The sequence below is a fragment of the Triplophysa rosa genome, linkage group LG2 (assembly GCF_024868665.1).
Source record: "Triplophysa rosa linkage group LG2, Trosa_1v2, whole genome shotgun sequence".
NCBI lineage: Eukaryota > Metazoa > Chordata > Actinopteri > Cypriniformes > Nemacheilidae > Triplophysa > Triplophysa rosa.
Window position 1 is genome coordinate 21,008,697 of NC_079891.1, and position 23,655 is coordinate 21,032,351.

The following is a 23,655-nucleotide window of genomic DNA, read 5'->3' on the forward strand; positions in this document are numbered from 1 at the left end:
AGTATTATTAACTGACCAAAATATTTAATATTAAAGCACAGATTTTAAAGTTAGACTTTGAATGTTGATGTCAATTCCACTATTGCACACACATATATTACACAAAGTATTTAGTTTAATTACATCAAAAGTAACTGTAATTAAATTACTGAAAAAATAAGAGTAATCCCTTACTTTACTTTTTCAGGGGAAAGTAATTAAATTACAGTAACTAATTACTTAGTAACTAGTTACACCCAACACTGACGAGGACATTTCCCCTGGAGTGAACAGCAGAGATGTTTTGGCTAAGTGTCTCCCTGTGGTGGTAAATTGCTGTGTAGACTGCTCAAAAGTAAATACCTTCAGACTCTCCACTATACTTAGGGGACCTGGGGCCTCATGTATCAACGCCGCGTATGCACAAAAACTTTGCGTACGCCAGCTTTCACGCTCACGGTCGGATGTACTAACAGTGAAATTAACGTGAGAATGTGCGTTCCTCCACGCCAACTTCATGTCTGGCGTGAGTTTTTTTGTGCGTACGCACATTTACAGCTTTGTCCGTATGCAATGTTTTAGTATGGAATCAACGCAAGTCTTTGTGAGGCCCCTGGACTAATATAGCCTCTGGGCTGCCTTGTCTCACCGCTTTAACATCAGAGGTTCCTTTGTGGATTACCATGTATGGCCAAACATATTCATTCTTAACAAGCGATAAACGGCATCCCTTTCTTGTTCATTTAAATGTCAGCCATAAACAGTTGTGAAAAGATCAGACAGAGCAACACAATTATGGGTGTGTATGAATTGGCTCCTTTGATCACTGGACAGGGCACTGATCTGGGAGTTTGTCATTTTAAAGGAACAGTTCTCCCAAAAATGAAATGAAAATTCTGTCATCATTTACTCACCATCAAGTTGTTCCAAATCTGTATAAATGTCTTCGTTCTGATGAACACAGAGAAAGATATTTGGAAGAATGCTCGTAACCAAACAGTTCTTGGCCACCATTGACCTAATTGCTTTGTAAATTCCTTTGTTGAACACAAAATAAGATATTTTGAAGAATGTAGGAAGGCAAACATTTCTGGGGCACTTTTGACTACCATTGTCATTTTTCCTACAATGGTAGTCAGTGGTGGCCAAGAACTGTGTGGTTACAAGCATTCTTCCAAATATCTTTCTCTGTGTTCATCAGAACAAGGAAATGTATACAGATTTGGAGCAACTCGAGGGTAAGTAAATGAAGACACAGGCTGTTTCTGAAATTCCAAGAACGCAAAGAACTGACTTGTTCTTGCGAAGACCGGTCTTGCGGTTCGGAGGAACAAACTCAGATGGACACGTCGCAATGACTCATGGGACTTCAAGCGGGTTCGGTACACGCAAGTCTGCATTCAATGATTCCTTGATATCAAGAACACATCCGGGCATCATCTGTTCCTGTGTTCTTGAGTATTGGAACTGGACTTTGATTGTTATTGATGATGTAGTGCAAGAACACGAAGAATCAAGATAGCTGAAGAACGCATATTGAGAATCTGACAGAATTTTTCGGTAAACTGTTCCTTCAAAATGATAAACTATAGGTAGCATCAGTGTTCCTTATGGACCTTCACTGGAAGTCAGATGACATTTTCTGAAGACTTTTAGACGAAATTGCACAAGTAACTCAATAAATAGCATGAAATATTAAAGAAATATACTTTATATTTAACACACATTGTTAGACACGTAGGGAACACAATTTAATTCAATTAAACTTCGGCTGAAATTTTGCACAGACATGTAACAGAATAATAAAAAAAGGTTGTTGCTACCTGCTGCAACAATGGTGACATTTTACAACATGCTTGTATTTGACCTTCAAAGCTTTCTGCACCAAAAAGTCATTGTAAAGTTTGCAAAAGGTATGTGCTTTATAAAGTGCAATGCTTCAATTGCGAGTACTGATGGTGTTAAACTGTCACACACAGTCAAACTAATGAAAAGTATAGTTTAGTAGACAAAGGATATCCTTAAAAGACCTAAACAGACGATTGTATACCGAGGTAATTCAAATTATCTGGGAAAATGGCATCAAATCAGTTAAGGAATGCTTTCCTACCAGGGGCTTTATAGAAGCCATTCTCCTCTCTCTCAGGCAACAAATAAACTTCTCCCTCCTTCCAGATCAGGGAGTGTTCTTGCCCTCCGGTTAATACACCCCTCCAACCATCTGGATCTTAACAAAAAACACCATCAAAATATATTCACTGCAGAACATTTAAAGCATCTGTAAAATATATAAGGTCACATAAAAGATATTTTAATTCTAATCCTGACAATAAAAATAGCCTTTACAGTAGAGCAGTTGAACAGATATGTCACTATGTAGGCCAACCTGAAAATTAGCAACAGGTTTCCCGTGGACTTTCTAATGGGTTTTAATATTACCATTTTTTTTTGTTTATGAGTAAAATTAGGCATGTAGTCAAAGCCCCTCATGTTTGGTTTAGTTTGTAAATTCAAATTTTACAAACATGTATTAGGGTTTTTCCTGCATAGAGAAATTGGAGGCGGCCGCCTCAGGCTCTCAGAAAATTATGAAATTATGTTGCGAGTCTTCACAAGAAATGCTGCGTGCATTTAACAGGCATTTGTAACTGCAGTTGCGACATTACGCCACAGTGGAGGCGCTGTTTCGTTATCAGCACACTGAGGCGCTAAAAAGAGATGCAGAACAAGAGCCAGCTTGTGTTTCACGGCTGTTTGTTTTGCATCCAAGTACGTTTCATTTCTTGAAATTTATTAAATTAACATGATGTACATCATTGTAATGTCTTTAGCTGCGCAATTGGATCGTTGAATCAGCGTATACTGTACACTGCGAGTTCGCCAGTATGAACGCAGATTGCGTTTAGAACGACTCGCACACGAATGAATCATTTGAACCGATTCATTTAAACTATTGAACTTTTTAGTCACTAGCGAATATAAGAGATAATTGAATAATTTAAAGTGAACCACAGAGAATGAAAGATGTGAATGAGCTTTGCTCATTTTGAAAGACTGGGTAATTCAGTTGGCTATTGTGGGCTGAAAAGTTAGTTGAAAATGATAACAATGCTTTATTTGATTAAAAAAACACATTTCTGTTTGGTTGAATAAAAGTAATGTTTTATATAACTTAATAATTGTCATTTTTATCAAATTTTGTTAGAACTTTTAATATGTCAAACACAAAGTCACTTTGGTTAAGCCACTTAAAGGTACGGTAGGTCTACGTATGTGTACAAGATCAGGATGGCACCACCTCCACCTCATTTTGAGCCAGGAAAAACCCTGTGTATGTTTTCAAATAGGGAAAAAAACCCTGTCATTGAATTTCTTTTCACAAGCCATTTTAATAAAGGTGATTGTGACATCTCACATGAGGCTTTGACTTGCTAGTAAACATTTATTCCACTTTGTAGAAAATATCGATATACATATTGGATATCGCCTTTCATAAAAAAATACAGAGATATGAATTTTGGTCAATATCGCCCAGCCCTAACATGTATACTTAAAATGGTAATTCTGAAGCCATTGTGTGCTTTACAGCCACACTATTGAACTTTTGCTCATGGCTCCCCCATGTGGTTGATAAGCGCAATTGTCTGTTACAAGTGTAGTAAATAATGTCACTGCATAAGCTTTCCCGTGGGCAGCACAATACATGTGAATTTGCTGACTAAACTGATGAAACTGGTGAATGCAGAAATGTTTGGAAACCATATCCGCAGGCAGGGGATGGGCGGGGCTGTGTACCCCAATACATTCTCATTCCTGTTTTGTGCATATCTATTAACTTGAAAGTTCTGCAAAGTGTTTACAATGAGTAAAAATTAAAAAAGAAAAGTGGTTTTACAGTGGCAAACATTGCCAAACCAACGTATGTTTTATGAATTACCTTCTAGAAAGTCTGAAGTAATCTTGACAGCCGTGTGCTGATTGGAGGAAGAGCAGGCGATGGAGTGGCCAAAGCAAAAGCATTTCTTACAGCCCCCTGGGTTCTCCAGCTGAAGGTTGAAGGAGTCTGGTTTGCACCTATAATACACAAAAACAAAAAACAAAGCACACTGATACTGTAGAGTGGTCTGCTTTTCTCTAATCTATCAAAATTATTTATGTGAACATTGAGAGAATGCTCTCTTTTTTATCGAGTTGTTTGCGGAGGGGAGTGGAAATGAGAGTTTCTCCATTGATTTATGATAACTCGAGTTAGTCTGTGTGAGATTAGCAACATTTAGTCTATCAATAGGGCAAATGGTTCAATGAGAAATGAGAGAGAGATAGATAGATAGAGAGAGAGAGAGAGAGAGAGAGAGAGAGAGAGAGATAGAGAGAGAGAGAGAGAGAGAGAGAGAGAGAGAGCGAGAGCGAGAGAGAGCGAGAGAGAGAGAGAGGATATGCTATAGATCACCTGTTGCATGACTGTCCTTCCACATTAGTCTTGCAGTGGCAGCGTCCATCTTCAGCTGAACACACTCCCACACTGCCCCTTTCATCACATTCACACAACCTGTTTGAAACACACATTTACAAACATCCATAAAACATGAGAGAGCCTGTTGCTCACAACTGCTCTAGGACGGGAGCTGCTCTGTCAGGTGTAAATGTTTTATCTGTCGGTGATCTGCTACATGGCCTTAAAATGCGTAATTCTCTTACCTGACAAGAGTTATACCTCTCTCACTCTCTCTCCCCATCTCTTTTCGTTCATGTTTCGCTCCACTGGACCAACTAATTTACACCCAAAAACACAGGCCACGGGAGAACGAATTGATGTATAAAATTTTTGTTTGACGTTTTGTCTGTCTCTTGTGTTTTCGTCTGCATTACAGAGTTACATGCGTCGATGGTTACTGTATGCATATAATGTAAAATATAATAAGGAAATAATAAAAAATAGAAGAGTAAGCAGCAGTAATGAAGATTGCATTCTGCAAAACTTTTTGCATTTATTTGCTATACAGTAGTTTAAAAAATGGTAATGTCAGAACAAAACTGTAAAACTGTGTCAGAACAAATTCATCTTGATAATGTCAGATAACTTAATATATATATATATATATTAGTGCTGTCAATCGATTAAAAAAATTAATCGGATTAATCACACATTTTTTCTGTGATTAATCACGATTAATCGCACATAACAATAATATTTTAAAATATACTTTTACATTTTAATAATTTCACATTTAATCTTCAAATTGATGTAGAAACAACATATTTCTTTAACAGCGTCATTTTATGAAAGCTAACATTTTGATATTAGCACTGTAACTGATGTCTCTATTAAATTGATTATTTTAACATTAATTATAGCCATTCAACAGTATAATTGAGAGCTCATGTAGGAAATATACAGAAATTGAAGGACACTTTACAGTCTTTAATGCTAAATTATAAATTAAATGCAGAAGAATTCTCATTAAAGCTATAAAATCACATTGATTTCTTATTTTATTTTGTTCTTTGATTAACGTTAGTGACAGGAGTCACAGCAGCACGTTTAAGAACGCGGCCCCTTTAAGAGCTGTCTTAGTACGCAGATCTGACCGTCACCGCACTCCCATTTTCACAACTCTTTGCATTCATTTAAGATTTTATTTTACACTTTGAAGTCTGTGCTTAAGAAAATGCTAGACAAAACGGGCTTTCTGACATAATCTTGTGTGGTTTTATCCATTCAAGCACGAAAGAGAACTTAACACGGATGCGCTGTCTGACGCAGCCTTCAGCCCATGACTGTTTACACCAGACTGGACCTCGCGTTGCGTTTTGCCGCGTCCCACAGTTTAGAAGCTGTCTATCTTCATTGAACGCGTCAAAGCAACTGTTTAAAATCGCGCTTAAGTGGTTTAAAAGCCTGTACACGAATAAGAGCGTGATAACATAATGTAACGCTGGACAAAGGATGTCAAAACAAACGGATGCTGCGTTAATTGCGATAAATATTTTCTCACGCGTTAATTTGAAAAAATTAATCGCATGCGTTAAAGCGTTAACGTTGACAGCCCTAATATATATATATATATATATATAAATATACATCTTAACTTGATATATAATGTAATATTTCATTTGTGTCCCAATTTGCTTTGATTTAAATAGTTTTACTGTCCTGTTCTGATCTTGAGCTTTAGTGTGATAGAGTTTTACAGATATTAGGAGACCTTTTTGACTTAAAATTCAGACCCGCTACTGTAAATAAGCAGACTGTTTCTTTTCTTCGCTGAACTTATACTGCAAGGCATTATAATAGCATGAGTCTGTGTCCCACAAATAGTTTCCAGAATGTTATTTTTGTACTTCTTAATTAATGTTTATTGACCTAATTCTGCTCAGCACATATTATACGTGATGTGCTACGTGTAAGATATTTATATGAATATCTGCATGCAAGGTCTAAGTATGATGTTCTTCCCACCCTACAAATTTTTGGGACAGTAACTTGCTCCCGGCCTTATTACCTGCATCCACCAGGGCCCAGAGAATGGAAACCAGACTTGCATATGTCACATTTCACACCAGACACACCTGGCCAGCACAAACATACTCCCTCTGAATCACACTGCAAACTCACAGAACCTGAGAGAGAGAGAGAGAGAGAGAGAGAGAGAGAGAGAGAGAGAGAGAGAGAGAAACCAAAAATGAATCAATAGAAGAAAATAAATACAAAGTATAATAAAAATTACAAATAAATAAATGTACATATATACAAATTACGAGAGATAAATTACACAGAACACAAAGCACCTTTTCTGCACCATTTCAGCTCAAACAAAGTAAGATCATCCGTAGATTTATAGAAATTGAAATCAATCAAAACTTTGGATTTCAGACAGGCTGAGAACAACACACTGACGTCTTGTCCAGGTTTTTGCTGAATTTTGTTTCTTCTACTAGTGTACACAGCTAGTTTAGCTTGACCAACAGTAAAGTTTAAAACCGAAATAAAAGCGTTAACAGCGATTGCTCCATGTAGAACCTTCCACTGCATATCCCCTACTCTCTTAGTTAACGGTGGCTTATACAAGACCTTCCATTCTGGTTTAACATCTTCGTCCAAATTAAAAAACGAACGCCATGGTGTATCCACCTTGTTTTCTAAAACCTTCTTATTAAAAGCAAACACACAAACTTTATATAGTGATTTCCCAGTAGATAAAGTAAAATCACAGCACAAAGATTTCACAGTTTTAAAAAACAAACCAACACATTCATCAAGCTTTGGAGTCAACAATAAGGTTGGAAAAGGGTCTTCGCTGGCAGGAGTCCTTATCCCTGAAAAATAGTCAGTTAATAATTGTCTCTCCTCAGCTGTGAGAGTAGATTGCTATTTCGCCATCAGCTGAGCAATTATACGGGGAGAAGTAATCTTCAGATGAGAAGAAACCTGCTCAGTGTTTGAAAAGTTAGGTCCAGTCACATCCAGCAACAGGCCCAGGGTGGTGGTCTTTGCACTGCAAAGTATTCTATTTAAACCAGGAAGCGTATAGTCAATAGCTGAAATGTCCAAACGGGCTCCGTGTATGATAGGTTCTTTTAAAAGACAGCGAAGAGAGTCGACACACTGCGCCCTTTGGAAATTAAAAAGATTCCAAACTTTAAAAAGGTTACGATAAAAAACTGGCATTCCAGATGTGTTCAATTTGAGGGGGTCTAGGAGGAAGAGAGATCTGTCCATCTGTAGACCTCCCAGACTTCGTAAAATGACACACGCAACAGTTCTCCAGTTAGAGTCAGTTGACCCCATAAGTAACCTCTGGATATACTGCAAACGAAAAGCTGCTGTTCTGCTTTGCAAGTTCATCAGTCCATGCCTACCTTCCTCTTTTGGCAAAAACAAAATACTTTGAGTAATCCAATGTAACTTGTCCCAGAAAAAATCCACTAAAATGGCCTGGATTTCTGTTAGCAGTTTCGAATGAGGATCTATGCGGGCCAGTTTATGCCAAAGGGACGAAGCAACCAGATTGTTGATAATTAAAGTTCGCCCCTTATAGGACAAATTTGGGGCCAGCCATTTCCATTTGGCCAACCGACCTTTCACTTTGTCAACAATACCGTCCCAGTTTTTCTGTACAGTAGTCTCATCTCCTAAATAAACTCCCAGGTATTTAAAACCTCCTTCTATCAAAAGAAGTCCACCCGGAAGCCTTAGTTTTTTACCAGTCCATTTACCACACATCAAGGCTTCACTTTTATTCCAGTTAACTTTGGCAGATGATAATACATTAAAATCAATAAGTAATTTCAGCAATGTCTCAATGTCTTCCTGATTAGTGACAAATATCACATCATCATCAGCATAAGCAGATAAGTGAACATTACATTTAACCTCAGGGATGTGTAAACCATTTAAATTTAGTCTTGTTTTTTGCAATAGAGGCTCTATGGCTAGAGAACACAGCATGCCTGATAGGGAGCACCCTTGTCTTATCCCCCAGCCAACCATAAAAGGATTGCATAATCCACCGTTCACTTCAATATACTCTTAACCTCACTGTACAGAACCATGATCTGTTTCACAAATTTTTGGCAAAAACCAAAGGCTGCCAGACATTTCCATAGATTGTTATGCTCAACTCGATCAAAGGCTTTTTCCTGATCTAAAGAGATGAATGCACAGTCTAAATTGAACAACCTAGAGACATCTAACACATCTCGTAATATAGAGACGTTATCAAAAATAGACCTGCCAGGTATGCAGTAGCTTTGATCCGGGCGGATAACCTGCTTCATTACTTCTGCCAGCCTGCTTGCTAACACCTTGGAAAGCAGCTTATAGTCGGTACAGAGAAGGGACACTGGACGCCAGTTTTTAATGTCTGTCAGGTCTCCTTTTTTCGGGAGGAGAGTTAGAACAGCTCTTCGGCAGCTCAATGGCAGCCGCCCTTCGGCTAGGCTTTCATCGAGCACCGAGAGTAGGTCTTCCCCTAACTCAGTCAAGAATGACTTGTAGAAGTCTACTGGAAGACCATCAATCCCAGGAGCTTTTCCTGACTCCATACCTTTAAGTGCCTCATTTAACTCATCTATGCTCAAGGCTCTACTGAGTTTTGCATTGACTTCCCTAGAAACCTGAGGCAAGTCTTGGAAAAAGACATTGTTAGTGTCCGGTTCTGTAACACTCTCGCTGCTGTACAGGTTTTTATAGAAACTAGGTATGCACCGAAACGAAAATTCTTGGCCGAAACCGAACATGATGTGAAACACTTGGCCAAAGGCCGAATAATACGGAACACCGAACATGGTTTTTTGCATTTCTTCTATTTATTAACTTATCTATTTATTTCACTATTGCACAAACTGAATAGTCAAAATGTGCTTTTTATAATTTGTCTTGCTTTTCAATAAAATACAATACAACTTAATATAAAATTGAGCAAAACAAAGTAAATTCAAACAAAAAATTGAGCCTGTGAATAGCCTATATTAATTAGGCCTATAACTGACTGCTAAAATAATGTAATGTAAGTTACTCTGTACCCCTACAACAAAACAGTTCATTAAAAAGTGTCATTCCACATTAGGCCTATAAGCTAAAAATACGAATAAACTAAAACTGTTGGATTATTATAGGCTACATTGCAAAATGATTTGAGAAAAAAAAAACATCCAATGCAAGCAATCCTGACTGATGCTGACTGACAACCATTTCAACCAGAAACCAACTCTCTTCTGACTGATGCTGACTGACAACCATTTCAACCAGAAACCAACTCTCTCTCTCTCTCTCTCTCTCTCTCTCTCTCTCTCTCTCTCTCCGCTGGTTGCTGCTTGATCGTATCACGAGTCATGTTCGGTAAAATTTATTCGGCCACTTCACATATCCGGCGGAACACCAAACTTGCATTTTTTTTATATTCGGTGCATCCCTAACCCAAGTGTACTGTCTCTGAATGTCATTAAGCTGTCTCCATATATCACCCAGCTCATGTGTTTTAATGACTTGAGGAAGTTTCTTGCGGGACGGTTCAATGTGATTTCTGTCAATACACTGCTCTGTACAGTTAAAATCCCCACCCAAAAATAAAAACTCTTCACTGCAGCATTTTTGTAATGTTGAACTAAGTGTGTCTTTAAAGCATTCTTTGAACTGCTGAAGTCGGAGCATACACACAAATAAAAACAAAAACACAATTTTCAAATAAAGCTCTGACCTTTAAAAGCCAACATCATAAGAGATAGGACTAAAATTCTTTGAGAATAAAACCGCAACACCTCCACTGAGTGAGGTGTTGTGACTTAAAACAGAAAACCCATCCCATTCCCTAGCCCAATCTGTGGAATTCTTTTCGCCACTGTGTGTTTCTTGAAGAAAAATAACATCCAGCCTTTTCTGTCTAAACACTTCATACAGCACGGCTCTTTTTCTTATGTCCCTTGCACCATTCACATTCACTGATGCAACAGAGACTTCACCCATAAAAAGAAAGATAAAAAACAAACCAAAGAATTCAAAAACTTTAGCTCTTCTCTCCACTATCATTGCTTAATTCAGGGCCAAGTCTAACGTTACTCACTAATTTCCTTAATCTATAGACTTCCTTGTTCATAAAGCAACCCTCAGCCATCAGACATTTTGTCCTCTCAACAAATTGTTTTAGATCGGGAAAGTATTCATTTACTCGCACACCTCTTTTGTTTTTTGTTGACTTGAGAAAACACTTAATATCATCTGCTTCATAACTAACGTTACGACCAATACATTCAAACTGCGAGAGAAACACACACTGGAGGAGTTTGATCACTGTAACTCTCCATGTCCTCCTGATCACTACTAACAATATCAGCCTTTTTTGCGGTTTTAGAATCAAAACCATCATCTTTTTTCTTCCATTTGAAAGGCACTTTAAACACTGCCTGTTCTAACTCCATATCAATGCCATCATCTTCACAAACATTTGCTATAACAGAAAGTGTACTAATATTGTCTCCCTCGCGTCGAGAAAACTCGAAGGCGCTGGTTAGATCTCTGTCATCTGTAGTCGTGGCTTCCAAATCCACAAAAGTAGAAGCGGTTTCACTGGAATCATCATTTTGCTTGTTGGAAACGATCGTACATTCAGTCGGTTCGGTGTCTGTTGCGACTACTGTGGGTTGTTCCGCCGCAATCGCCTCAGACTGTACCCGGTTTACCAAAGGCCGATCTCCCACGCTTGCCTCCGGTTCAACCCGGACTTCCGTTGGTTGATCACCCGCAACCGCCTCCGGCGCAGCCCGGTCTAACAAAGGCCGATCTGCTACTGGTGGATCATTTGTGCTTTTTGTACCTGGCTCTTTCTTAGGACACTCACAAATGAAATGACCAACATTACCACAGCCAAAACACTTTACCAGTTGTGGCAAAAATAGTGTAGTCAAAGTCGTCGATACGAAATTTAAGCGCGAGATCCAATTCGGCGTCATCCTTAACAATCATATCGTCGCTGTCGGGCGGAATCCTTGTATCTCCAAAACCATAATTTTTCAGGAAGTTAAAAAAACTGCATATTTTTTGAGTTATTAAACATTGTATCGTTAAAGTTCGTATTATACCTTATATTGCTATCATATACTGTTGTGTACCAACATTAACACAACATTTCCCCAAAACCACGTTTAATCGGAGATACAAGGTTTATAACTTGGGAGCAGGGAGATACGAGATTACGCTGTCATTGATAAGAATGGTACGGACACAGACGTCGCTGCTGCCAGCAGTGTTCATCAAAGTCTGCGGTCGCGTTGAGCCTTTTGACAAGAGACGAGGCTTTAAAAGCTAATGAAAGCTAATGATTGTGGTTACATACATCTTCCTAAACTCTATTTTAAACGTTAGAGCTATGAGTGATGCAATACCAAAATAAAACGTTAAACAGGCTGTCTAATATAGGCGGAAATTAATCTGCACGCAAATAAAGTCGGCGGTCGCGTTGAGCCTCTTGACAAGAGAAAAGGCTTCAATAGTTAACCAAAGCTAACGACTGTGGTTACATACATCTTCCTAAACTCTATTTTAAAGGTTTAAGAACTATAAGTGATGTAATACAAAAAACGATGAGCTGACTAGGCTGTCTAATAGGCGGAAATTAGCCAAATCTGCTCGCAAATTTACCTTCGTGGCTCACGGGCTTCCTTCTGCACCGAAGCATTACAGCTATCGATTTTTAACAAAACAAGCCTACTCAAATCTATCTAACCTAACTATTTTCACTCGTTATTGTCTAAAAAACTTTCAATCAGGAGACGTAATGCCGAGAAGCTCCCGCGGAGTGAAGAAGAGGTGGAGTTACGAGACTTCTCAGACAGTTGAAGTGTCCAATGGAGTTAAGAGATTTGCTCTCAAGCTATTTTCAACATTTTAGATTGGTTAATAATTTCTAAAAATAACAGACCCACATGGGGACTGACCAATAGCATCGATTTGTGAAAAAATATGAAATTGACCAAATTTGGACATAGGAGGTTTCCGCCCGACAGCGACGATATAAACAAAACGCCTAAATTAAACGACATGTTTTAGCAAGGGAGAAACTGATCCAATAGGAATTTTCTTAATCGGAGAGATTAATCTGCCATAACGAGACAGAGATTGCGTTAACATTTCATCACTGACAAATGGAGGGACATTAGAAAGCGTCACTTTCTTAGATGGCATTGATAATGGAAGAACTGGAGTGAATAAACCATCGACTATGATTCCATGTTCAACCAACTCTTTTGCTTTTTCAACAGTTTTTAAAAAAAAATAACCTTGGCGTTGTTCATTCTGGCAGCAGATAAAATACACTCATGGCCCACGACTTCCCCCATGGCCAAACAGCAATCCTCTACGTTCACCGCGGACGCCACTTTCACCGCATGATGGAGCTTAAGGCCCGCATGCCCGGGGCCGTCATGCTCCCCCAAAACTCGCCAATCAAAACACGTGCCACTCGCTCCCAGCATGCAGAGAGAGAGAGAGAGAGAGAGAGAGAGAGAATTTTAACAAGACCTTTATTATAAAACAATCTCCTATTCACAATAAACTCCTACAATGCAATAAAGAGAATGAAAAAAAAAAATAATAATAATTCACCCTCATAAACAGAGCTGAAAGTCTCATTGTAACACCAAATATGTTCAAATGTAACAAAATGGTCAGTAGACTTATAATAATGAAACCAACCGATACTCTTGATTTTACCAAATTAGAAAACAAAGCTACAACGTTCTGACACACATTTGGCTCTATTTTCTTTTTTCTGCTTGCCTTGTATAAATGGCCTATTTTGCTTGACCTAGAACAAAGTTCAGAAGTTGACAAAGAATTATTTTTCCTCACATATTTAAACCCCAATATAAACGTCTCCATAGAAAAAGTCTCATTACAACTATCAAAAATGATACTAATAATTCAATTGTTCCAATTCCCCCATAGTCAAGGTGTCATGGTTCTGCCCCATCTTGTCTTGCTTTTCTTGATCTAGTGGCAGAATCATGACAGAACCTCTTGTTTGATGTGGAGAGAGGCATTCTGGCCCTGTTGGCCTTCCATATGGTCTCTCTGATCTTGTCTCTGTTCCCGCCCTCTCGTTACCTCGTTATTGCTTGTAGTGATTTCATCCCCCACAGCTGTTCCCTCTTGATTTGTCCCCTTATTTAATGCCCCTGTGTCTTCTGTCTTGTGCTGGATCATTGTCAGTATTTGGAGTGTGTGCTGTGGTCTTTGTCGCCCGCCTTGTCTTGTGTTTGCCACGTTAGTCTAGTCTAGTCTAGTCTAGTTCAGTTTAGGTATTTGTAATTATGTCCAATGTTGTATCCTGTCTAGTCCAGTTTAAGGTAGTGAGTCGATGTTTATGTTCCCGTTCCTACCCTAGCTGTTTTGTTACCCCATCGGTTTTTGTTTCATGTTTTGTATTGTTGATTTAAAGTCCTTGTTAACCCCTTACCCCCTGTCTGCAAATGGGTCCTCTGTTGTGTTCTCGTCTGCCACCTCCATTTTCTTGAGACAAGGCACCTGACATTTTTAGATTTGCTTCCTTTGACACTTGAGGAAGATTATCAAAAAGAAAATTACTATCTTCCCTATATTCAGAACCCAGTTCATTTTTATAAAGAGATTCATAAAAGGTAACTGCTCTCTTGCAGATATCCATGCGGTCAGTCAATAACATTCCAGATTCGGAACGTAAGGCATGAATTACTTTATTTTGTCTACTTTTTCTTCCAGACTGAGAAATAAACTTTGACGGTACATCCATTTCATTTATACTTCAAAAACGTGACCTGACCAGAGCACCCTGTGTTTTAACCCCTAATACGTCAGCTAGTTGAGTCTTGTCTTTTAAAAGAGACTCCACACCACTTTGATTTCCTGGCAAGTGAACCAATTCTTGCCGTTTTAAAATATAAGTCTCATTTAGAGTCAGGGTTATCTGTCTAGTGCAGGGGTGGGCAAACTTTATACCTCGAGGGCCACATCAAATGTTCGAATCCATGTTAAGGGCCGCATATTATTCGCACACTAAATTAAATCTTTTTTTATTTATTCCAAACTGAAATTTGATAACTACTGTTGTGTATGGACATGTAATTCCTTCTACCCTGTGTTTTATAAACACTTTTATATAGAAAAAAATGGCAAAACATTTGCACCCATAAGACACATTATTAGCTACAATAATTTACAGTATACAATTTTTTAATTTTTTTTTTTTCAAATATTCCTCTAATTCAGGGGTGTGCAAATAATCCCAAGGGGCCATTTCACAGTCTGTGTCACTCCGCCATTTAGCTAAATCGGACTTATAAATGATGTTTAATTAACAATGTTCGGGAGGAGCCGGAGCATATAATCAGCACGGCTGGTCTACTATCAGCAATCACCGCATCTACACAATCAGCCCTAGCGAGCTCGCTTATAAATAGGGAAACCATCTTACCTGCTCTATCTCTTAAGATTAAGCATCGACATTAGTTCGAAGCTATGTCCGAGACCCCCGCCAACGAAGATTTGTCTGCTAACCGCATCTCTTCAGCGCCGCCGAGCGCTTCCCACCATTCCAGCTCAGGTTCGGATTCAGGAAGCGATTCCCCGGCTTCATCGCGTGGCCGCCAGCTCCGCACCTCGCAAAGCAAAAGCCAGAGTTTGCACACCATCACCAGGCCCAGAAAGACCAACCCCTTCTCCGGCTTCTTCTTACACCTCAACACGCAACACGATCCCCGCTTTCCAGAAATGGACCGTCCAGAGCCTACGACTGGCTCTATCCAACGCGGACATCCATTTCAACAGGCGGATGACCAAGGCGGAGCTTTACGGCCTCTACGCCTCCTTCCAGGCGGATGCCACCTTTCCGAAGTCCATTCCGCAAAAAACCACTGACAAGATGGGCACGGCTCGTGGTTCTCCTTATTCCCGGCCCGGGCAATCCACCTCCGCGGCTCGTCGCGGCCGCCCGTCGGCAAGTCGGAACAGCAGGCCATCCGCAAGCTCGGGTAACGCCACGGATTTCCCGGATGCTAGGGACCCCCCCAGTCGAGAGTTTCCAGCAACTCGTCCCTCTAGCAGTAGGCTAGCCGCCCAGGCGACTTAAGCTCACTAGCACCCGGAGCTCCGGTGCATTATTACCCATTCCCCGCCCCACACACACTTTTATACGTATCACAAACTTTTCTCAGCCAAATGCGCCATTCGCGTAGCTCAGTGGAACCAGTGCCCCTACTGAGCTACATAACAGGGTTTTCCTGGATGTCCGCAATATTTCTTGCGCGGTATGCCGCTCAGTAGCGCATACCACAATCGAATGCCCCCTAGTCACTCCCTCTCTTCCCCCACGCTCAGCCTCACCTCCCAAATCCACCTCCTTTGTACCGTGCCTGCCAAATCGCCCAGCATACCAAACCTCTGGGCAACCCAGCAATTTCGAGGCTTGCAGGAACTTTAACATAGGCAGATGCTCTAGACAGAGATGTCGCTTCCTGCATGTGTGCACTTCCTGCAGCGGCGCACACGCTCAAATTGTTTGCCCAGTGTCACAAGCTCCAAATAAAAAACATAAAAATTACCTCTCGACTCCTGTGAACGTTTCTTGTTTGTCTTTTGAGTTATCTTCGCACCCCGACACCCAGTTCACTGATTATCTCCTGACCGGTCTCGCGAATGGCTTCGACCCCGGCGTTATCAGTCTTCCATCACACAGCTTAATATGCCCCAACCTCCAGTCTGCGCTCGCCGAACCTGAGTCAGTCGATCTCCTCATAAAAAAGGAGATCGATGCTAAATTCATTATCGGCCCCTTCTACCTTTTACCGCGTTTCGCATCAGCCCCATTGGCGTAGCGACACGTAAATTCTCGGGCAAAAAGCGCCTCGTATTCGATCTCTCGTCACCGCACGGCTCTGCCTTTCCAAGCATCAACAGCCTCATTCCGATCGAGGAATTTTCTCTGCACTATCATAACATCGATCAAGCCATCACTTTAATTAAACACGCCGGTCGTGGCGCTTGGCTAGCCAAAGTCGACATCACATCCGCATTTAAAGTCATGCCCATCCACCCAGACTTCTGGCACCTTTTCGGCATCCGATGGCGCAATAAATTTTACTTTTCTGTCCGTCTCACTTTCGGCTGCAGAAGCAGCCCAAAAATTTTCGACATGTTGTCAGAGGCAATTTGCTGGATTCTCTCTAACAATTATGCAATTCCCTACCTCATCCACCTACTAGACGATTTTTTAATCATCTCATCTCCCGATTCGTTTCCGGCGGCGCATCTAGCAAAAGTCCAGCAGGTTTTCGAAAATCTCGGCGTTCCCCTCGCCCCAGACAAAACTTCAGGACCGAGCACGTCCATCGAATTTCTCGGAATTAAATTAGACTCGCTTAAATTCCAGGCTTCTCTGCCAAAAGAGAAAATCGACAGAACGATCGTGATCGCTTCCGCCCTATTAGCTAATCCCCGCTGCTCCAAACGCGAGCTCCTGTCTGTTCTCGGCCATCTGAATTTTGCGATGAGGATAATCCCGCAAGGCCGACCGTTCGTTTCACACCTCCTTTCTCTCGCGTCCTCCGCACACGCTCTAGAGGACACGTTATCCATATCCAGCCCCTGCCTTGACGAGCTGAGCTTATGGATAAAATTCCTCAGACAATGGAACGGCTTGTCATTTTTCTACAGTGACATGGCCTCCTCCCCCGCCGATATTCACCTGTTCACAGACGCTGCCCCTTCCATCGGTTTCGGAGGCTTTTACCAAGGCCGTTGGTTTGCATCCACTTGGCCTCCCCAGCTCTTAGAGATTACGCAGGCTTTAGCATCTTCAGCACTTTTCGAGCTGTATCCACTGGTCGTCGCAGCATCCCTATGGGGGAAAGAGTGGTCGGCTTCCAGTATAATCGTACATTGTGATAACGAGGCAACTGTTCATTGTATTAACAAAGGCCGCTCCCACTCCCCTGCCTTAATGCCGTTCCTCAGACGCCTCATCTGGATCTCAGCCTGTGACCAGTTCATTCTAACTGCCAAACACATTCCTGGATCAAAAAATCAGATTGCTGACGCCCTTTCTCGTTTTGCCTTCCAGAAGTTCAGGCTGCTGGCGCCCGAAGCAGATCCCTTGCCAACACCGGTACCTCCCTATTCGGAGCTGATATTCCGGTAAACCACCCCCTAAAAACCCTCCTCGATGCCTCTCTAAACTCCATCACCCAAGCCGTCTCCCTTAGGACCCTCCAATCTTATCTCACTGCATGGAAAAGCTTCAAGTCTTTTCACCAGGCGTTCAACATTCCCTTTCCCGATTTTTCTGTCCTCACCATCACCTCCTACATCTCCTTCCTAAACTCTTCAAAGAACCTCCAAGCCAGCTCAATTAAAGGTTACATGAGTGGAGTCCAGTTCTTCCACAAGCTCATATTCAACTCTCCATCTGCAGCCATAGCCAGCTCCCAAACTTCTATGCTCATCAAGGGCATTCAAAGAACCCAGCCCGCTCGCCCAGACGCCAGGCAACCTATAACCCTGGATATACTGACCAGATGCATTTCTACCCTCCGTAAAGGATATCATTCCAAGCACGTCGATCGCACACTCGACACCATGTTTATCCTAGCATTCTTCGGCTTTCTAAGATGTTCGGAAATTTCTACCACATCCATCTTTAACCCGCTAATCCATCCAACGGTATCGGACCTGTCAGTACTCGATTCAGAGACGATGTCATTCTCAATTAAACAAAGCAAGACGGACCAAACCAGGAGAGGACATTTCATCTACATATTCAACCTCCAGTCACCAATTCAACCTTATCAGACCCTCCTAGCCTACCTTCACTTCAGGAAATCCCAAACCAAAACCACATTGGATCCTCTCTTCGTCGACGAATCCAACCGCCCAGCTACACGCTTCTGGTTCCAAAAGCACCTCAAAGCCGTCCTGCTCCTGTCCGGCATCCCCGCAGACCACTTTTCCGGCCACTCCTTCCGCATAGGCGCAGCAACCACAGCCGCCCAAAAAAGCCTCTCGCAGTCTCAAATTCAAGCACTAGGGCGCTGGACATCGGAAGCTTTCAAGAGCTACATCAGGTCAGATCGCTCCATCATCAGGGAAGCCCATCGAACCCTCATTTCCCGAATCATCTAAAGAATCCATCCTTCACCTGCACGGGCTCGAACCTCCACCACTTCGGCCTTCATCTCCCTAGCGGGAGACCTCACCACCACAGCAACCGCCTCAGCAATCACCAGGGATTTCATTCAAGACCCGTTGCTTCAGACCGCGCCCGCAGGGGCCAGCGCCCACGTCTCGGGCTCTGCCGCAGCAGACTCTACAGCAGAAGCCAACAGCGCAGCAGCGCCCGCCTCGGCAGAGGCCTGCGCTTTCATCACAACAATAGCAATCAGCATCTTCAAAGCCACATCAGCAGAGGCCAGCACTTCTTCTCAATGTAGAAACCAGCATAGCCGCAGCGACTGCCTCAGCAGAGGTCAGCACTTCCATCTCAAGCGTAAACACCAGCATCACGGCAAGCAACTGTCTCAGCAGAGGCCAGCACTTCCATCCCAAGCGTGGGAAGCCAGCATCGCCGCAGCGACTACCCGGGCAGAGACCAGCACTTCCATTTCAAGCATAGAAGCCAACATTGCCACAGCCTCAGCCGAGGCCAGCTTTTCCATTTCAAGCATGAAAGCAAGCGCCGCGACAAGAAGCATCCAAGAAGCCCGAGCTTCCATCTAAGCGCAGAAGCCAGTGTCGCCGCAGCGATCGCCTCCGCAGAGGCCCGTGCTTCCATCTCAAGCGCTGAAGCCAGTGTCGCCGCAGCGATCGCCTCCGCAGAGGCCCGTGCTTCCATCTCAAGCGCTGAAGCCAGTGTCGCCGCAGCGATCGCCTCCGCAGAGGCCCGTGCTTCCATCTCAAGCGCTGAAGCCAGTGTCGCCGCAGCGATCGCCTCCGCAGAGGCCCGTGCTTCCATCTCAAGCGCCGAAGCCAGCGTCGCAGCAGCGATCGCCTCCGCAGAGGCCAGTGCTTCCATCTAAGGCGTCGAAGCCAGCGTCGCAGCAGCGATCGCCTCCGCAGAGGCCAGTGCTTCCGTCTCGCATTCTGCCGCCTACAACTTCTACGGAAGCAAGCATCAAAGCAGCGTTCACCCCAGCAGGAGCCTCCACACTATTACAGCTGGCTCCCTCCTTCAGTCGCCTCCTTCCAGTATCAGGCTTAACCCCAGGGACACCCACGAAGCCATGTTCATTTATGGTTTCTGAAATCCCCATATTTACAACCTCTACGTGCACTACTCCCAGCCGCTCACGGATTCCAACTTCTCATCACTCCAGCAGGCACCCTCACTGCATATCAGTCTCAACCATCCTCCGAGGAACCCCTACCCCATTCTTGTCTCATCACAACCTCATCTCCTAAGGAGCCCTCATCCTCTCGTCTTACCCAAACGCAGTCCACGCCTCCGCAGCATTTAGCATCGCGTTGGGGGGTATGCGTACTCCGGCGGCTGTCCCAATCTTGCTTTATGGGGGTGTGCTCTGGGCTCAAACCGGTTCCGAGCTCGGCGCACTCACCCTGACCAAGGTGTGTAGTGTTTCGGGCTCGGATAGATCTGGCGAGCTCGGAGCCCGCTTCCCGGACAGCACGCCAAATACGCATAACCTTATAACCACGCTCTATCATTATTTCCCTATCAACATCACTGTTATCTGCGCAGGTAAACTCGTGAAATGATGTTTAATTAACAAAGTTCGGGAGGAGCCGGAGCATATAATCAGCACGGCTGGTCTACTATCAGCAATCACCGCATCTACACAATCAGCCCTAGCGAGCTCGCTTATAAATAGGGAAACCATCTTACCTGCTCTATCTCTTAAGATTAAGCATCCCTCCTCCACCCCGGCTCCTCTCCCTAACTCATTATCCCCAGGGGGTGTGCTCTGGGCTCAAACCGGTTCCGAGCTCGGCGCACTCACCCTGACCAAGGTGTAGAGTGTTTCGGGCTCGGATAGATCTGGCGAGCTCGGAGCCCGCTTCCCGGACAGCACGCCAAATACGCATAACCTTATAACCACGCTCTATCATTATTTCCCTATCAACATCACTGTTATCTGCGCAGGTAAACTCGTGAAATGATGTTTAATTAACAAAGTTCGGGAGGAGCCGGAGCATATAATCAGCACGGCTGGTCTACTATCAGCAATCACCGCATCTACACAATCAGCCCTAGCGAGCTCGCTTATAAATAGGGAAACCATCTTACCTGCTCTATCTCTTAAGATTAAGCATCCCTCCTCCACCCCGGCTCCTCTCCCTAACTCATTATCCCCAGGGGGTGTGCTCTGGGCTCAAACCGGTTCCGAGCTCGGCGCACTCACCCTGACCAAGGTGTAGAGTGTTTCGGGCTCGGATAGATCTGGCGAGCTCGGAGCCCGCTTCCCGGACAGCACGCCAAATACGTATAACCTTATAACCACGCTCTATCATTATTTCCCTATCAACATCACTGTTATCTGTGCCGGTAAACTCGCGAAACAGTGAAAGTAAAAGTAGTCTTTCTAAGAGCATTTCTGTGACCGATTGCAGAACAGCAGAACCATATGTCACAGTCGTATCTCTTTCTCAGCGCTCAGGATGCAAGTGTCTCGAGACACGCTTTTGATAACAGAAATTTCCATGTCATGCTATAGTAAACCAAAGCTCACAACACTCGTGCCGCCTCAGCGCGTGGCGCTTCAAGACACGAGACGCGAATGCAGTGTATAAACCCGTCCATCTAGCTAGCGCATGTCTCTCTCTCTTTTCATTTTTAATCAAGTATGCTGCATTGCAGACTCTAATGGATTTTGTTGTATTACATCAAATTAGTAATTTTCACCAAAATCCCAACTGAAGCGCAATGTTATTAAATACATTTAAAAAAAACGCCTAGCAGGCCGGATGAAATTGTTTGGGTGGCCGGATGTGGCCTGCGGGCCGTAGTTTGCCCACCTCTGGTCTAGTGACATTCTGATAGTATTGTTGACAAAATAGTTTTATCTGAACTTTGCCAAAATCACACCATTGTTGCAATGTTCTAAAAGACTCCTTTGTAGTTTTAAATACATCCCAGAAACATTTTAAACTTTCTTAAAACCATTTGTCACCTAATAAACTGGTATTTAAATGCCAATAAGCGCTCCCTGGCTTAACAGAATTTAGAAAGACAGAGCACTGCACCATACTATGATCTAAAAGGCATGATGGAGTAATAAAACAACTCTTAAAAATACTGTTATGATGCTTAAAACATAAATCCTGTCCAATCTTGCCAATGAGATCACATTATCACGAACATGAGTGCATGTATATTGTTATATTCTCCATTAAGCTGTCTCCAAATATCATTTAAATCCTGTGTTTTTAATAGTTGAACAAGATGTTGATGTGAAGGTAAATGAGGTTCAATATGACTTCTGTCTAAATTGGACTCCGTACAATTAAAGTCACCACCCAAGAACACATACACATTACTTAAGGCAGCAAACCCATTCCATTCTACTGCCCAATCAGCAGCATTACTAAAATCACTATGTGTTTCTTGTAACAAAGTGATATCAATTTTCTTCTGATGAATAACTTCAAATAATTGAGCTCTTTTGAGCATATCTCTAGCACCATTCAGATTCGCTTAATAGGACTAGTTGTTATAATCCCACTATTTCAGCACAGTTGAATTGCCCAATAGGACATTTCCCACGCCTTATGCAGGGGGGAGCAGTCAAGAATATGAATAGAGGAAATTAATGGGCATAAATGATCCTAGAACTACATAGCATACTTACCTTTCCTTGCCATTATCAGACAGACATCTCATGAGTTGTGTGTCCCAATTTCATCATACTATCCTGAGTGAAAGATGCCTTTTGGTGAGGTGCTGCTGATAATGCACCTCCAGCCAAGGGAGGCCCACCGCAGGTTGATCAGACCTGGGTGTGTGTCGCATTGTTACAAGGTCATCTGGCAGAAGCAGTGGGCAGCTATCACTGCAGCTCAAAGGCACCACAGTCGTTACCCGCCGGCCCTGAGAATCGAACCGGCAACCTTCTGGTCACGAGTCCGACTCTCTAACCATTAGGCCACCAAGGCTGTTATAGCCCCACTGGTTCCGTTAATGCAAGCTCAGTGCCCCCGGTCCCGTATGGCATAACATTACAATATATTACCAAAAATTTCAATGCAACCATATGCGCCAACCCGTTGGCTAAGGCTGTTATAGCCCCACTGGCTCCGTTAATGCAAGCTCAGTGCCCCCGGTCCCGTATGGCATAACAATACAACACACAACACCATTTTATTACGTGGTCACTTGGCAGCCCATATTGTGTCCTTCTGTTTCAACCACAGCCAGTGGCTGCTTCTCTCAGCGACAGTGGCAAGTTCTTTGACTACCATCCGTTGGGCATGTCCTTTGATCCCCACTTTCTTAAGCAGCCTTGTAGTGGAATTGGAAACAAAGCCCCTGCAGCCCACTTCCACCGGGAACCCGATCTTCAGCCTCCGCTGCCAAGTTGGCATACCGGAGATTCTTTCTTTCAAATGCTTCGTTAATGGCCTCTTCCCAAGGTACAGTCAACTCAACTATGAGGACTGTTCTACTGGAGCTGGACCACAGAACCACGTCCGGCCGCAGGTTGGTCGCTGCGATTTCTAAGGGGAAAGTAAGTCTGTGGTTTAAATCAACTCGCATTTCCCAATCCCTGGCTATACTCAGCAGACCTGAATCTGGGGTTAAGGGCTTGGCCTGAGGTTTCTGCCCCTCCCGAATAAAGGGTTGCCTTTTTAGCGAGTTAGCCTTGGCGTTTTGGGGGATGGCATTTGCTGCCACTCTCTTGGTCTCTACTGCTGCAGCCAAGCACTTTAGTACTTGATTGTGGTGCCATGTGTATCTCCCTTGTGTCAAGCTCTTACAACCCACAAGAATATGTTTTAGGTTTGCTGGAGCTGCACATAGGTGGCAGGCTGGATCCTGTCCATACCAAACATGCAGATTTGTTGGTGAGGGCAGCACATCATATGTAGCTCTTATGATAAAACTTAGCCTGTTTGTTTCCATACTCCACAGCTCACTCAAAGTGATTTTGCGCCGTTCAATGCCTTCCCACCTCATCCAACGGCCTTGCTGGGCTTGAGAG

General features: G+C 43.0%; 1 protein-coding gene across 2 annotated transcripts in view; it reads right to left on the reverse strand.

Annotated features, from left to right (window-relative positions):
- The window catches only part of lamc3 (laminin, gamma 3), a 106,819-nt gene that overhangs the window by 50,093 nt on the left and 33,071 nt on the right, over positions 1 to 23,655 (reverse strand). Inside the window, exons 7-10 of one of the 2 annotated variants that reach the window (XM_057355075.1) lie at positions 6,483 to 6,600; positions 4,430 to 4,528; positions 3,917 to 4,053; positions 2,090 to 2,206 (exon numbers count right to left, since the gene is read on the reverse strand). In XM_057355075.1, the coding sequence (XP_057211058.1) occupies positions 2,090 to 2,206; positions 3,917 to 4,053; positions 4,430 to 4,528; positions 6,483 to 6,600 (471 nt within the window). The remainder of the gene's footprint in view (positions 1 to 2,089; positions 2,207 to 3,916; positions 4,054 to 4,429; positions 4,529 to 6,482; positions 6,601 to 23,655) is intronic. The other variant, XM_057355084.1, reaches the window with a different exon arrangement.